The 16,649-nt window shown below is 42.1% G+C and overlaps 1 protein-coding gene across 2 annotated transcripts in view; it reads left to right on the top strand.

Moving 5' to 3' along the window:
- The first annotated feature begins 304 nt into the window (after positions 1-304).
- Positions 305-16,649, top strand: part of LOC146696881 (single-stranded DNA-binding protein 2) — a 56,992-nt gene continuing 40,647 nt past the window's right edge. Inside the window, exon 1 of one of the 2 annotated variants that reach the window (XM_085475212.1) lies at positions 305-611. In XM_085475212.1, coding sequence (XP_085331338.1) covers positions 556-611 — 56 coding nt within the window. In that variant the 5' untranslated portion in view covers positions 305-555. The remainder of the gene's footprint in view (positions 612-16,649) is intronic. The other variant, XM_085475211.1, reaches the window with a different exon arrangement.

Here is a 16,649-nt window from a genome sequence, read left to right on the forward strand (position 1 = left end):
AATAAACACCAATGGAAAAGCAGTTATTTGCTGGAGCTGTTTGTGCAGTGAGCTGCGTGTGCGTCGGTAGAGGGTGTGATTGTCTATAAAAGGAGCATCCAAAGCCAGTTGTTTAAAAATCCTAGTTGGACTGTTTCAAATCCCCCCTCCTCTTCTCAGTTTGCACTAAGCAAGAGGATATGTGTGTGTGTGAGTGTTTGTGTGTGTCGAAACTACATGGCAGGAGAGCCTTTCCAATCAGGGGAATGGGAAGGGGATAGATGCTGACAGACAGACAGACTTCAGACAGGCAGGGAGACAGAAGGATAGACGGTAGAGCACAGAAAGAAAAAGAGAGCTATATGGAGAGAAAGAGGAGGTGGGTGGAGTTACTCTGAAAGGGGGCGTGGACACACAGCTGTCACTCACTGGCGGTAGCCATGGAGAACGGGCGGTCCTGAACAGCAGGACATCCAATGGGAGACGACGCTGCTTGTGTCACCATGGTGACGGGGCTGTGCCCAGGGAGGTTGTGATGGGTTGACAGGTGCGTGACAATCGGAGCTCTCTGCAAGCATGTACGCCAAAGGCAAGAGTAGCAACGTGCCGTCCGACAGCCAAGCCAGAGAAAAGTAAGTTTTATTTATGGGGGAGGAAACCGCGGCTGTGAGGGAAGTTCACGAGCGGCCGGGGGCAGTCACACACAGAGCTGCGGGAGGGGAGGGCGCAAGGCGATACACTCAGCGGCGTGGGTCTGTCAGCTCAGCGCTGTGCACGGCTCAGAAAGTTGACTGCTTTGGGTTTTCTTTGAGAAAAGACAGACATTTTATCTGCCGGTTGTAAATGTTGTTAAGCGGGAAAGGTTCAGTTTTACCAAGCTTGTTTCATCTTGCCAGAATTTTACTTCCAATGCGCTTTAAAAATAAAAATAAATTACGAATCCAGCAAACACCTTCCTTTCTTCTGTAAATGTTTTGACGTCTTGAGCATGTTGATTGTTTGATTTCATTCTCATTTTGTTCATTCTTTTTTCTTCAGTCATTACTAGTTTTGGCTGGTGTATGCTTTTCACACACGCGGTCAGGATCGAACAGTTTAGAGAGAAACTAGATGTTCAAGGTCTGGTGTCGGCGGCAGCAGCTGGAAAGTCCGCGCATTTGACCGCTCGAAAACTGCTGTGTTTGGAGCGTGTTGCTTTGCACAGAGGCTGCCTTGCTTCAGATGCCGTGTTCCGCGGGTCCGGTCCTGCTACAAGCTGCCCCAGATGGGGCTTGTGAAAACGGACAGTCACGCTGTCGTCGCGCTTGGGGAGACGGAGACTGTCGATCCGGTTATTTTAAAGTAGTTGGACACGTACTGTGGGTGTCCAGCAAATTTGTGTTGACATATCAGCTGTTGTTGTTGTTTTTTTTATATATATATAATAGAAATGCTTGTCATGGCTGTACTGCCTGTGTGTCTTGTCCACTAACACGGGAGTGGAGGGCTTTTTTTCTACCCTCCTGATTAAACAACAGCTTTTTTTTTTTTTTTTTTTTAAACATTCTACAGTAAGGTCAGCTGCAATGGCTCCATGTGTTTTACGCATTTATCTAACCAGCAAATGATCCCTGGTTCGATCCCAAGAGGAGACACAAATCTCTTGGGGCTTGCTTCAGGAAGGGCGTCCGGCATAAAAATCAAATATGCGGTGCTACCCGCTGTGGCGACCCCATGTGAATAAGAGAGCAGTCGAAATTAGCTTTCTTTCTTTCTTTCTTTCTTTCTTGTAAGGTCAGTTGTGAAGGTGGACATGTTAGTGACATAAAATAGAGGCTGTGTTAATATAAACTGTGGTTGATAGCCTCTTTTTTTTAATGCATGGGAACTAACAGGATATTCCCACACCTGATGCACTGGGTCAGGAGCATGTCTTGATTCAGCTTCACTGGCCAGGCTTCCTGCAGACAGGGTGATCACAGTTGTAGCCTGTGCTCTCCCTGTCTGCAGGGACAGCTTATTGCCACCTGTGAGAGTAGGGCAAAGTTAGTGCAGATATTGTCTCTATCGTCTCACTTTGACTGCCAGATACTGCAACTCGTTTATTGTGTCTTTTAAATCCAGTTCGCCTCCATTGGTCAACAGCGTGATTGAGTGTTCATCCCTTGAGCCCCATTCTTTATTCCAAATCAATATGAAAGGACTGAAAAGTGAGACTCTTATCGCTGCCTTATCGTGTGCACTGACTCAGAGGCTCCGATGGAGAGCTTCCTCCAGGCCTGGGAGATACTGTGTGTGAAAACATGCATGCATCTGTGTGTGTGTGTGTGTGTGTGTGTGTGTCTTGGCATAAGATTTTGAAGTGGTTCTGCAGTCTCCTGTGATGAAGTTCACATTTGCAAGCTGCTGCTAAAGGTACATCAGCACAAACAACAAAGAGGCAAAGCTATAATGAGGAGACACACTAACTTTATGTGACTAAACGTTTACATCAAAGTCGATTTATTTAATGGAACTGAGCCATCTACCTAGCGGATTGTTTAAATTGCGTACACGAGTTAGAGGTGAGCTCAAAGGAAACTTCTTACTTTTCCTGGTTAATTCAGACTTCTTTGCTTTTGCCGATCATTTTGTTATCTGTGTTTACACTTCGACGCAAGATTGATGTTCCACTGGGCATTACAGCCAAGACCATGTCGACAAAAGAAGGGAACGCGTGTCAAGAAAACGCTAGATGAAAAGGCAGTGGAAGGCAACAAAATCGAGGAAGCCAAAAGTTTCATTTGTCTCTTAACAAGCAGCCTTGTTTATCAGTGGTGTGTATCAGAGGAGCAGAGCAGGCCCGGCGCTGCCGAGTCTTCAGTTGTTTCTCATTTCTGCAGCGCAGCAGGGGATCAGAGAGTGGGAGAGACAGAGGGCAACAACAGATTGAGGAGAAAAGGAAGGAGGAGGGGAGAGAGTAGGACTGAGGGAATTTGCTGGATCATTAGTTTACAGTGTTGTAGTATTGACCTCAGAATGGACCCCTGCAGACACGGGGCCCTGGCGTCTCGCCCATGTAGATACAGAGAAACTCTAAATACAACTGACCTCTGAAGATTTTATGTTTGTGTGTGTGTGTGTGTGTGTGTGTGTGTGTGTGTGTGTGTGTGTGTGTGTGTGTGTGTGTGTGTGTGAGATAAACATCTGAAACATGTAGTCTGTCCTTGCTAGAGATGCATTTTGGGAATATGCTTTTTTTTCTATCTCATGTGTCCACACTATAAAAATTCAGTTCATTTCAGTTTTATTTATATAGTGCTAAATCACAGCAAAAGTCACTTGAAGGTGCTTTATATTGCAAAATAAAGACCCCAAAATAATAGAGAGAAAACCCCAACAGCCAGATCACCTGCCTATTAACAAACACTTGGTGACAGTGGGGAAGAAAAACTCCCTTTTAACAGGTAGAAACCCATGGCAGGACCAGGCTTAGGGGTGTGCAGGTATTTGATGTAAATGGTAGGAGCTGAAGAGAGAGCGAAACAATCCATAAAAGTTTATATTTCACTACAAACACAGATGTCACGCTTGAATTTAAAATCTTATTCAACTTTCTCTGTACAGTGTAACTAAGCTGCAAGATCATTTACAGTATTGTAGTGGGAATTATTATTTTCTTTCTTATTTGCATATATTACATGGCAAACATTAAGAAACACCCACTGCACAAAACATTTGAAGCACATTTTGCTGAAGGTAGGGGGAAAGCTGTTATCACTTATCAATTTCCTTTATATAATTTGTACCTTTCATGCTGGAGGATATGCAGATAAAGAGAAGCAGATGAGCGAGAAAAGGAAATGTTTTAAAGTATTGTTCTTCCCAATCATAAGAAATAACAATAATAATCAAAAACATATTGTCATACTCGTCAATTATGGTGTCACCGCATGTTGATTATTCAAGTTGGATGTGCCGCACAGTGTCTGGAACATATCTGCCTCTGAGAAAGGCGCAGAGACACATGGGCTTAGGAAGGATAGCTGAGATTTTGTTTGTGAGGCTCAAAGCCCCCAAAAGAAAGACATTTGAAATATTCAGGTGTGCAAAAACAGTAGCCCAAGTTGCAGACCACTTGCAGCAAGGTGTATCTGGATGTCTGATGCTGAGTAAAACTTAAAAATATAATCCTGACGCATGCATTTTTAAAGAGAGTTTTCTCGTATTTATACCCTACGTCCGCGAATATCTGAGAATAGGCTGTCTTTATGCCTTTGCACCAGTAATGAACACTTTGTCTGGCTTTTAAGACAGCAACACTGCTCTGGTCTCTCTTCTCTCTCTGTGTGCTACCTGTGTTATGGTCTGCGCTTGATTTTGATTCAGAGTGACAGTACACGACCACTGACTGTGTACTGCAGTTGTTCAACGAGTGTAGGTTTCAGTCGCTGGCAGTTAGAGGACACATTCCACATAGTTCTGGGATTGTGGTCCTGACTGAGTTGCATTGCAGCACATAGTACAAATTCCTTTTCTCCTTTTTCCTGAGTGAGTATTGAGTCATGGAACAAACTCTGCCTCAAATGCTCACAGATGCTTGTTTTGTCCATTTTTCCAGTGCTCACAGCTCTATAAATTGCTTTTCAGGTGTTTCCTAAAGATCATGTAAAGTCAGGGTTTAAAAAACAAAACAAACAACCTATAGCATAGGAATGTGTAACTAGTATAGGTATGTGCCATTTCATTCAGTCTGGTTCAGGTACCAAGCATCAGTCTTGGTGCAGACTTAAGCATTTTCTGCTCTTGTAAGGATCATCATTCCACACACACACACACACACACACACACACACACACACACACACACACACACACACACACACACACAGCTACTTCTAAACCGAGACACCTCAAAATCCTGCCAGGAGGCTGCCAATGCAGCATTGCGCAGACTGAGGCAAAGCAGTGCATGCTGGGAGTGTTTATCCGACAGAAGCAATTCAGGCTGCCACTCTGGCTCTGACAGTGAGTCGCATTACAGTGGAACTACAATAAAAATAGCTGTATCTCTCTCCCAGATGCACTCACGCACCGCAAGCTCACAATGCATTGGATAAACTGTGCAGGGAATCACATTTTCCCCATGCCAGCTGCCACCTGATGAATTGATGATTGATGAGGGGTTTTTTTTGTTTTGCTTGTTTTGTTCACTACATTTCGTTGTCCTTGAGCAATGATATAGGTGCAATCATTAGAACAAAGAGGAAACCTATTTGTTATGGCAGGAGCAAAAGAATGTAGCCCGAGGGTAAACATATGTTGCTGGTCAGCTTGGATGGTAAAATGAGAGGTTAAGTATGGGAAATAAGCATGAAAACATGAATGCTGGAAGAGTTTAAAATTTGAAATAAACTCCACAGCTAAGCGGTAAAAAAATGAAAAGGGACGGACGGATGAAAGAAAGATTAAAGAGGTTTTTCTTTCTTTCACTGAGGTCAGACGAGGTCAGGTGATGTCCTACAGGACCGCACGGTCTAATGCTCTGTAATGGCTCTGTGTCGAACCTCCCCACTCTATACACACATCCCACTCTCCATGGATCACTTACATTGGTAAGTGGCCACACCTGGTTCTGTTGGCTCAACTCCCATGCATAAGCCCCATACATAAGATCCACGTGGTAGGCCTCAGCATGAGCTTTTCCTTTTGTTTAAGTGGATAAAGAACAACATAAATGTGCGTGATTACGTGTCTGCGTATCTGTATTAATCTTTGCTGTTCTGGTCAATAGAGAGGATGCTACATGTGTTAGCCTGCAATCCCATCTGAGCTGTCTGCTCACAGCACTTTTCTCCATATGCTTCATCCCTCAAAATCAACCTCCATCTGTCTGTCACGCTGCCATTGTGGATGTGAACTACAACATCCAGTGATCATTACACAGCTAATAGCCTTGCCAGCTCTCAAGGGATGCCTCGAGAACAACTGTTAGAACACGGAGAACTGTCACCGCTCTCTGTCGTCTGCGTTCGCCAACACTGACTGTCAGTGAAAGATAGCAACTTAAAACTGCTTCTAGTGTAATCGCCACAGTGTTTTTAGATTAGCATCAGTCTGGGATTACAAGAAAACCAGAGGAGAAATGCAGCTCTGGTGTATTTTCTTTCTGGGGTATACAGAGCTCTCTTCAAATCAAAGTGATAATGACAGTTTGACAAGGCTTTGATAGAAAACACTTTTTAACCTGCTGAACACATAGAAGGCTGGTAAAAGTCCTCTTTTATCTGCTGGCATCCCTCCTAGTTTCTCTCTTATCCCTTCTGCCAGAGATGTAACTTGCCACAGAACTGCTATCAAAGCGGCGGCCTCTTATTGAGCTGTATGAGGCAGAAGGGAAATGGCCTCTGATCGATGCAGGGAGGAAAAAAAGGTCTGAGGTGTCAATCAACACACAGGACCCTGAAGAAGGCACCCTCACAGGACGCCTTGGGGTGCTTGGGAAGGATCGACGTGACAAAAGGCCTCTGTCGGCATCAGATAGCATGTGGGAAAGAAGGAGAAAAGAACAGAAGAGGGCATGGCATCCTGAATTTCTTTTATCGCTTCCCAAAAAATAGGCTAAGGATGAGAGAGTTTATCACCTTGTGCTGGTCCCTTAGGACCCCATGGGTGTCCCTGAGTGCTTTTGTTTTAATTAGAAACACATTATCACATCATTTCTCTTCTCTTCTCTTCTCTTCTCTTCTCTTCTCTTCTCTTCTCTTCTCTTCTCTTCTCTTCTCTTCTCTTCTCTTCTCTTCTCTTCTCTTCTCTCGTTTGACTCTTTAAGTTAGAGCTGCTGTGCCGCTCGTGGTTTTAAAGCTGTGCACAAATGCCCAGTTTTAAAGGTGTTTTGTCTCTCAGGCAGTCTTTTCTCATGGCATTTGATGTTGTTTTGTCATGAAATTACCCAGACTAACTTAAAAAACATGTTTTGGCCAGATCTTCCACCTCTAGGTATGATGAGACACAAAAGAGAAATGAGGGAGGCTGTGACTGGAGAGCTCCAGGCAAAAGTAAACTCCATTAATGGAAACACACACAGACTCGGGCCAAGAGTGCTTTTAGATGATCTAAAGCGTGTTTTTGTTTGTCAGTTTAAAGCAGTATTTTCATATTGCACTCTTTAATTTCTTTTTAAATCAGCGTGTATTTAAAATATCACACTTACATTTACAAAAACTCTTCCCTTACCCGATATAACTCGCATTGCTGTAGTAAGCACCGTAGTGTAGCTGCAGATGCTGCTCTGCCTGCCCCCCCCAACCTCAGCCTGCTGAGTATAGTGGAGGTTGGTTGGAGGCCTCTCTGCTGATATTCGTCCATCATTGATATGCAAGCTGCATCGCACAGGCACTAGCGCAAGGTTAAGCATGCGTGACGACCAGGCTTCGGAACTGCTTCAGACACTCTCTCTCTATCCCTCTCTCGCTCCTGCACCCACATGCAAAAACACATTATTTTTCTTTGCTTCCTCACTACCTTGCCCTCATTTCTCCTCTGTCTCTTTCTCACTTGTCCCTGCTAATTTCTGAGAAGTAAAGCCATGGAGTTGTCCTCTTTTATTTTAGATACATCGTCTTTAGATGACAGGCTGTCTGCCCACTGATCCCTGCAAAGTCCATGGTGACATCTCATTTCTCCCCAGTGAAATCCAAGATGGAATATCCTCGTGTTTACGATTTAAATCGCTTAAAGTCCACTTAATGCCAATTTCTACCATTGAAGAGCAGGAAGGACAAAAGAGTGAGACCAGGTGGGCAACAGGGACGCAGCAGGACTCACCAACTCTGATCCAGTGCTAGCTACACGTGAATTAGCTGGAAATATTGTGTACAAAAAGTGTGTTTTTAAAAAAATATTTTCTGTGTGTGTGTGTTTTTTAATTATTGTAATTTGCAGACACTTTGGTGCATACATTTTCTGCAAATTTTTACAACCTCATGTTACAGAAAAACATTCCTCTGAATGGTTAGTCATTTATTTCTACTTCCTCCAGAGCCTTCATACAGGCCTTAATAGCTTCACATTTCTCCCCAAATTGCTTCAGATTGCCTTCATCTGTATCAGCTTTTTTCAATCTCATCTCGAAGCTTTGTTGTTCAAAAGAACAGAGGCCTATTAGAGTCCCGTAGACAGGAATTCAAATCCTATAAGATTAGAGTGGTGCAGTCCTCCCAGTCATCTCCTTCTCCCTCTGTTTTTAATTGTCGTTGATTGTGGAATGCTGTATTGTGCGAGCCGAACAAAGATTGTGTGCCACCGGACGATGTGTGGAGCTAGCAGGAGAGGAGCGCGTCCCACGCCGTCGCATTCCAGGTCCTGCGTGCTGCTGAATGACAGACCAAGCTCAGTAGAGGGAATGGCAGTGGATACATGCCACAGTGTCAGTGTGTTTGGGCAAGAGTGTGTGCATACAGAAGAAAGCAAGAGAGAAAAATGCTGTATATGGTGAACAATAAAGAAATTGAGTGATTGCATGTCTAAACAACTAAATGCTGTCTGAAGAATGGATGTCCACCCAGATATAAAACAGGACAAATGAAGAAAAATCATATTTCTTGTGGTGGAAAAAAATCCTTCCCATTTCTTCTTTTTAATTCTTATTGGTGAAGACTTTTTACTAAGGATTTTTTACTCTTTATTTCTTAAATATACTTTTATTATTAGGAATGAATTTCAAAGCAAAACTGAATTTCCTTCAACAGAAAAAGCAAATTCATATTGAATATGTACTGCTCCTTAAACACCATAATGGTTTGTTTAAATAAATACTACATTTATGTTGTTTTTTGTGTTTTTTTAAATCACCTTTTGAACTATCTTATTGCTACAAGTATTGGTTTATTGGTGGGTAAAATGAAGGCATAAAGTAGGGGTAAAACCATAGCTCCAGTCCTCCTAATCCAATGACGGGGATGAATTTGCTCCACTTGTTGAATGGCTCAGTTGCCTCTGTGTGAACGCCACCTCTCTCGCATACCTCATATTTATCAGTCGCACTTCCAGTCGTGGTGGAAAAGCGATTTCCTTTTTTATTCTTGCATAATGTTGCTTTAACTCTCGTATTTTCCAGTAAACTCTTGAGAACAGACTTTTGCAGTGATTAAGCGAGTATGATCACTAAGTGTCGCCATCAAAGTTCTCTCTGTAAACAGCAGTTTAATATTCCGGGGTTTATGGCTGTATTGCATTCAAGATTTACTGTAATAGCTTGTAGAGAAAGTTGAACAAGGAAAACTCTCCTAAAAATCATTGGTGTTCTTTCAGCTGTGAAATTAAACAAACTCCCCACGAGAGGTGACTCAATCTGAACAAATCAAAGCCAATGAAATGGAACTCAAATTAAGAAAGTGATGGATTTGCCTACCCCATTATTTGATTTATCCACTTTACATGTTCTGCAAACAAATTACAGTTGCAGGAGGGGGGGAAAACTCACTGGCTGAAACTTATGTGTAAATGACAGACTTTCACATGAAGGACACAACAGAAATCTTTGCTCACTTACACTGTTGGTAAACAGTGAGTTACTCATCACGCTCTCTCGCCATCTCCCTCTGTTTTCTCCCCTCTCTGATAAGCTGGCATTTCCTGTTATCTCAGCCCTGGGCATTGTTGTCTGCTCTGTGATACAGTAGAGTCTCTGCACTGCTGACAGAACAAGAGCTGGTTCACTCTGTCTGATTGTGCTTGTATATGGCAGGGAGCATTGCTTCCTTTTTACATTTCTGTTCAAGTCTTAATTGCAACCCCCCCCCCCCCCCCTTCTCCTCGGTTAGACGGCGTTCTGTCTCTCGACTGTTTCTCATGTGATCGTAACGGCCTTTGGGTGTAGCTTTTTGAGGACACGGTGTGTTCTGTCCTTAGAGCACAGGGTGGGGATTCACAACTGCAGCTGTATTATGGTTAGAGTATCTTGATTAGTTGGCTTTTATCATTGTCTGCCTGTAGCTTAGCTTATGTCGTGAGCTGACGCTATTCTTGTGTTAGTCATATCCTGTGTCAGTGCATTTGCAGTGCACTGTAGTTCTCAAACTGTGGAATTTTTCAGCTTTTCTAAATGGAATATTTTGGGCCTTTTAGAGATATGTTAATAAAACCGTTTTACACATAGATTACGGAGCGATCTGTAATTAGAATTCATCCGGGAAACTAAAACTTAGACTTAGTCTTTCATCAGCATTTATGAAATAATTTATAATTCAAACATAATAAGCTGTGCTTTTTTTAATATTTGTTGTTCAAGCAGCTATTTTACAGCATTTATTTTCACCTTGTATTGGAGTATCCCAAGGGAGGTTGCGGGAGGAGAGGATTCTGGGATCTCTAGTTAATGAAAGGTAAACACAGAGTCTACACTGAGGTGAGCCAAAGAATGCAGGACTCTTCCTCTCTGTCAGGATATGAGCTTCATTCTTTTGACTTTAACACATGATATCTCACCTTTGGCAATTTCTCATCTTTGCTGGAGCAAGGTTTCAGTGAAAAACTACTTTATGATTTACAGTCAAGAAGAGTTTTTACCTTTAACTCTTTTCCGCTATAAAGATGATATTTTATGACCTTCCTTGTATCCTTAAGACATGGGTTGGTGACCGTTAGAATAGTTTCTGGGTTTTTCAGAGGGCAGCTGCTTAGACAGAGACCACCCTCACTAACTTCTGAGGCACAGCCAGTCATTTTGTTCTATAAGACAGCCTGAAATATGACACAAAATGCTCAGGTTGGAAAAGAGTTTCCTCCTTAGTAGACTTTCAAGAGGTAAAGAGTTAACGTTCAAACTATGTAACCCTCCATCTTAGTGGTTTATCAGCTAATTGCGAAATTGCTGGTCAACCTGTAACAGCTAGCGTCATTCAGCTCAACCATTCTTAACCAGCGCTGGCTGCAGTGTTTTGTTTTTTGGGGTCTTTTTTTGCCGAGCCGGTTATAGAGCATTCAGGCTTGTCGCTGAGCCAAAACTTCACCAAGGGCTTTACTATGTGATGTGGAACGAGAGGGATAAAGGCTACGACAAACATTTGCTCTGTAAAGCAGCATGTGAGACCATCTCGGTGCAGACGAAACGCTGAAGACGAGCAGATAAAACACAGTTTATTTTACTACAAGTGTCTTTCCTCAGGCTGTTTCCATGCTGGATTATAACACGTGTTTTGTTAATCTTCAAAGAGGTAGTGAACTTTTTCCTCCCAAACTCTCAGCTACACGCCAAACCTGCAGCTGAAGTAAGCCCGTGCGGAGACGAGTCGGCATCAGAGAGAATATACTTTATACAAATATCTCTATTCAAGTGCTCGGAGCCATTAGAGAGATCCCAGGGGACATGGTGGAAGGGTAATGGAGAATATAGATTTAACTTGTGACCATCAGCAAAAATGCCAATTAGAAATGCATCAGTGAGCCCCGGCAATAGAGCCACAGCACACTGCCAGTTGGGGATTAATTTAAGGCATGAATTTGACTAAGATGTTGCAAGAAGTTAAAGGATCTAATGAAAGTCTTTGAACAGTTTTGTCAAGTAATAAATCATCACCGGTGATCAAAGTTTTCTTCTCTACAGTGACGCAAACTTATCCACACGCAAGTGTTCATTGTATTTTTGCCAGTCTTTGGCTTAAATAACAATAAAAGCCTCTCAAAGGCATTACGGCCAATTAGAATCTGTGTTTAAACATGAAAAGGCAAAAAAAAAAAAAAAAGCCTTATTTAGTGAATTTGGCAAATTCAGTAGATTCAACGCGTGCTCTCAAGCTCTTTTGAGTCGCATTTGGTTCCCCTTTTACAAATCCTGTGTTACGGTGAGCGACAGCAGCGCGGCTGCTCATAATGTTGTCCTCTTCGGTTTTGCTCACTGGCTGCAGCATCACTCCTCTTCTGCTCAGTCCTGACCTCCCTCCACAGCTCCTTTCATTAATCATTTACTCTCTACCTCTCTCTTTCTCTTTCAGCCTCCCTCTTCTTCAGTCTCATTTGTCTCTCTCTTCCTCTCTGCCCCCTGGATCTCCTGTTGCTGCTAATCTTTATCTATTTATCTTTCTCTCCATCCCTCCATCTTTATCTCCCTTTTGACTGGTAAATTACCAATCTTTGTCCACTCTCAGTGCTGTCGGGGTGCATCATTGCCTCTCCCTTCTGTAATCTTCCCTTTCTGGAATTTTCTGCCTGACTTTTTGATCCTGTATGAATTTGTGCTCTGAGAATAGCTTATATTAACATGTGCTGTAGGCGGTGCACAACACTTTCAAGCGATTTATTTACTCGCACCTATAGCTGTCAAACTCCCCCTGCACAGATTCATTAAAACTATACCTTTACCTAATGAAAGCGCTTCACGGATAAGTCTACTGGAACCTGATTTTTTCCATTTAAAGTGATTTGGCCGTGATCCCAGTGTGGTACCTTTCCCAGACAAGGTGTGTGCATAAGTAGTCCTGTGTTAATGATATTCTTTGGTGTATAAAGACTCTATAAGCCCCATGGTTGTTTGGACTCTTGTTTTTTTTTCTTCCCTCTGTTGTTTTCCTGAAGCTCTGCGTATAAGATGAATAATTCAGCATTGTAATGGGTCTATATTTGTCGTTGTTTATCTTGCCTCTGTGCCCCCACCACCCTCATCGCTGCCCCACCACCATCTCCTCCAAGCTTTCACTTGTCTGTCTGTCTGTCTGTCTGGCGAGCGGAGCTGCTCTACCCGCAGAGGATGCTCCACTTTAATGAATGAAGTGAAGTCATTTAGCAGGGCTCTTAATGGCACATAAAGCCCCGCTGCTAGGCTTGATTAATCAGGGAAAGTGTTTGGCTGTCACACACAGGGCTGTCCTCAGCAGGGGCAGCAGCTTGATCGCCGCGCTCCCTTTTATGGCGGGGTCCCTCTCTGTCCTCGCCAGATTCATCAGGAGCCCGAGCTGCCGGAGCCTCACAGAGGCTTGATTTGGAGAGATGGATCCCGTAGCATTCAGTGTAGGCTCGGCACGACGAAGACGATAACGCTTACGATCATACCTCCAACTCAAAGACAGGTGTCTGTGATTTGTGTTGCCATTGTGGCCCAGCGCTGTGTGTTGGGGTGTGATATCACTTAGGATGTCTCAAGGATGTAACGAAAACGGTGTAAAACATTGTGTGTTTTAGGTGGCTGGGTGATAATAAAAAAGAAAAAAATCCAACTAAAAAACAGTAAATGTGTTGATTTGTTAAATTTTTTTTTTTTTTTTTTTAGCACTCCCAAATGCTGATCTCAGTACCTGCCTCAGAATTTCTGTGAGTCAGGTAATAAAAAAGCAGCCATGTGGTTGTTCTGTACCTATATTTAAAGCCTGCTTTGACATAACGATGACCAGTCTCTAATCAAGCATTTGCATGATGCTAATTGGTAAAGTGGCTCAGTTTTATGCAGGGCGCCTTCCTCTATACTTGTGATTACTGCTGTCACTGTCTGTATTGCATCAGTCACATATGCTGCAAAATTATGTAACATGGCAAAAGTCTAAAAAAATAATAATAAATCTCAACATTCGGCTGTCAAGCTGCAGAGGATCGCTAAAGTAGATCCTCACTGAGACGAGCTGGAAGGCACTGAGTGATGGGATTGCATTTTTTTTTTAAATTAACATCACACAAATGAAAGCAGAGCATTCAGAATGAGGCTGTCCACATTTATGTATTATGACTTTCACCAAGCTGGAGTTTACTGCAGGTCTAATTTGCAGTGTTACTGCTATTATATTGAATTCGGAGGAGTAACTTTTTTTAAAATATTGCTTTCATTGCTTTTTTATTTCGTGTACGGTCGCTTGAAAGCAAAGCGCTTCAAAGACACTACAGCTCTACTTCACTGTGGCACATTTGCTAAAATTATTCTTTGCTGTGAAAACACACAGCAGAGATTTAAGATGCTAATTTAGTGGGTTTTTTTGTGTGTAGGTAAGCATATCCAGGAGATAACTACAGCGTATAACTTCCTGTCTGTGACTTGGTTCAATAGGATTACTTTTCCATTGATATTACCTCTTCACAGGACTCTTTAAAATGCGTTTATAAAAATATAATGAAATCCAGCGCATACACCACGGCATGCTACGCTTGTGTAGCTTCCAGTCCATCCTGTATGTTATGATTTCAGCACAGCATGTAGTCATTTGCTTTTTCTCTTCAAAAAACGGTAGGAATCACTTCTACTGTAGCTCCGTAGACTTTTTTTTTCATTGCAGGGTTTTGTGTTAATTTGCAGAAGGAGGTCACAGCAGGGTGCTTGACTAACTGAGACACCACTCGGTGAGAATCCTCAACATTAGAATATGAAAGTTTACAGATCTCATGAGGATTCATCTCAGGGCTCATCCGCTAGCACCCATCACCTCCATCCTTTTTTTCCCTCTCCGTCTCTCTAATCCCTCTTCTTCTCTCTCTGCTTGTCACCAAAACCTTTCATCTCGCTCTGTTATACTCCTGTCCCACCATCGCTCTCTTCCTCTTTAATTTTTCTCTGTAATTTTCCTCCATCCTGACAACGACAGAGGGATATGGTTCCTATATGAATGTATGTCTTTTTATCTTTTTATGGTTGTTTAATACACGAGCAACTCTGTACTGAACACATGTTCAGAGTACTGATCACGTGTCCAACCTGTGTTTGACCAATTCATGAGAGAAGTTGCAAGTTAATCCCTGGTTGACAGCATAGAGAGGCTCTAATCTCCAGCTGTTCCTCGAAAGACAGAACGGTAAATCACTGCACTGAATTTTTATTTTCACTCGTTTACACACACACACATTTATTTTTAGACATGTCAGGCAGTTGCTACATTCAAAAATACTTATATAATTATAATAACGTTTAACAATATTTCCGTACGTTGTGCAAATGCCACATTCCTAGAGCAACGCAGTGTCGGACCCTCGTTCAGCCGAGGTTGAAGAGCCGAGGCCTCAATTAAAAGATTTACTTTCAGTGAATTTTGATCTTCTGTATGACTTGAGCAGAAAACCAGCAGTTACTTGCATTTCATTTTTCTTTTTTTCTAAAGGCTAGACTGAATGTAAGTAATTTTCCTGCTGAATGTGTAGGAGTATTGCAGATTAAGTGCTACAGTATGTGTCCAAACCTGTAGTAACATCGAAATAGTTGTTTTAACGATGTGACAGGAATTAATCGTTAAAGGTGTGCTTATTTAATTGTTAGGTTCAAGGCAATAATCATGGTTGTGTTTGCCTTATTGGAAGATAATGATGACCGGGAAGGGGGGCGTGATTTCTTGTTTCAAAAAGTTAGCTTCTTTCTTTCTTTTAACATTGACTTGCTAAAATATGCTTCCCTGGAAAAGATGACGTGTGCATATGTTGAGAACCTGTAAACACCTTTCACCCTCATACCAAGGAGTTGCAGGCTTTTGATCCAACCACCGATAACAAGCCGGATGGTCCCTCTGTGAGGACGCAGGTTTTTCAAAAGACATTACAGTTTTTCCATTTTGCCTCAGTCCATTTTAAATGACTTCAGTCCACAGAGAACTCGGGCGTTTCTGGATCATGTTTACATACAGTATGGCCTCTTCTTTGCATGATAGAGCTTTAACCTGTTCTGAATGCAGTGCTGCCCGAGGGCCCAGAGATCACGAGCATCCAGTATTGATTTTCAGCCTTGTCCTTTGTTCACAGATTTCTCCAGATTCTCCGAATCTTTTCCGTAGACAATGAGATACTCAGTCTTCACAATTTTCCTTTTAGAAAAAATATTAAGGAATTGTTCCACAATTTTCAGAGATAATTTTTTCGAGGTTGCTGAACGTCTGCCCATCGTTTTGTCTGAAATGCCCTTATTATACCTAATCATGCTGCTGAGCTGTTGCCAATTAACCTAATTAGTTGCAAATTGTTCCTCCGGCGGTTTCTTTTTAGTACTACTTGAAATGTAGTTGCTCCCCTCGTCCCATCTGCATTTTAGTTCATGCTATCAACTTGAAAACGAGCTAATATTTGTCATGAAAAAGTAAATTTTCTCTGTATAATAATTTTATATATTTTCTGTGTTCTATTGTGAATAAAATGCGGGTTTATGAGATTTGTATTCTGTGTTTAGTTAGATTTCTTACAGCATCTGAACAGTTTTAGAATCGGGGGTGTATAAGACTATAGAAATTGAATGAGAAGCAGCTAAGCTGACAAAAAAACGCTGGAAGTAAGTGAGAATGATGTGGTGGGAGAAAAGCTCAGATTAGTGATTGCAAATGTTGAAATAAATACTTCTCTTCCGAACACAAAGGAACAACAGATAAAGTTTCAAACACTATTGCAAAATTGCAACTGAAGTGCTAAAGATTCAGGTATTTACCTCAGTAGCTTTTAGGGCCTTTATCTTTACAATATAAAGTGCTTTGGGGCAACTGTTGTTGTGATTTGTTGCTATAAAATAAATTTTGAAAAGTCAGTTGAATTGAAAACTTTAATTAAATATATTTACCAGATGACCAGAAGCATGACGGTCACCTGGAACTTCATCACTATGATGAAGTTCAGCAAAGCCAGCCTCTCTTTGTGTTTGCTGGCTTGACAAAATCTAAAACCACAGTTAGCAACTTTCTCCATGAAGCAGCCATTTCTGCTTCAGCCTCTTTGCACTCTCGCATTTTAAAAAAAGGGGGTGTTTCACCCATCATGTGACTCTTCGTC

This window comes from Copadichromis virginalis, linkage group LG12 (genome assembly GCF_057382275.1).
Source record: "Copadichromis virginalis isolate Kocher_CV1m ecotype Utaka linkage group LG12, C_Virginalis_male_GT1.1, whole genome shotgun sequence".
In the NCBI taxonomy this organism is placed as follows: domain Eukaryota; kingdom Metazoa; phylum Chordata; class Actinopteri; order Cichliformes; family Cichlidae; genus Copadichromis; species Copadichromis virginalis.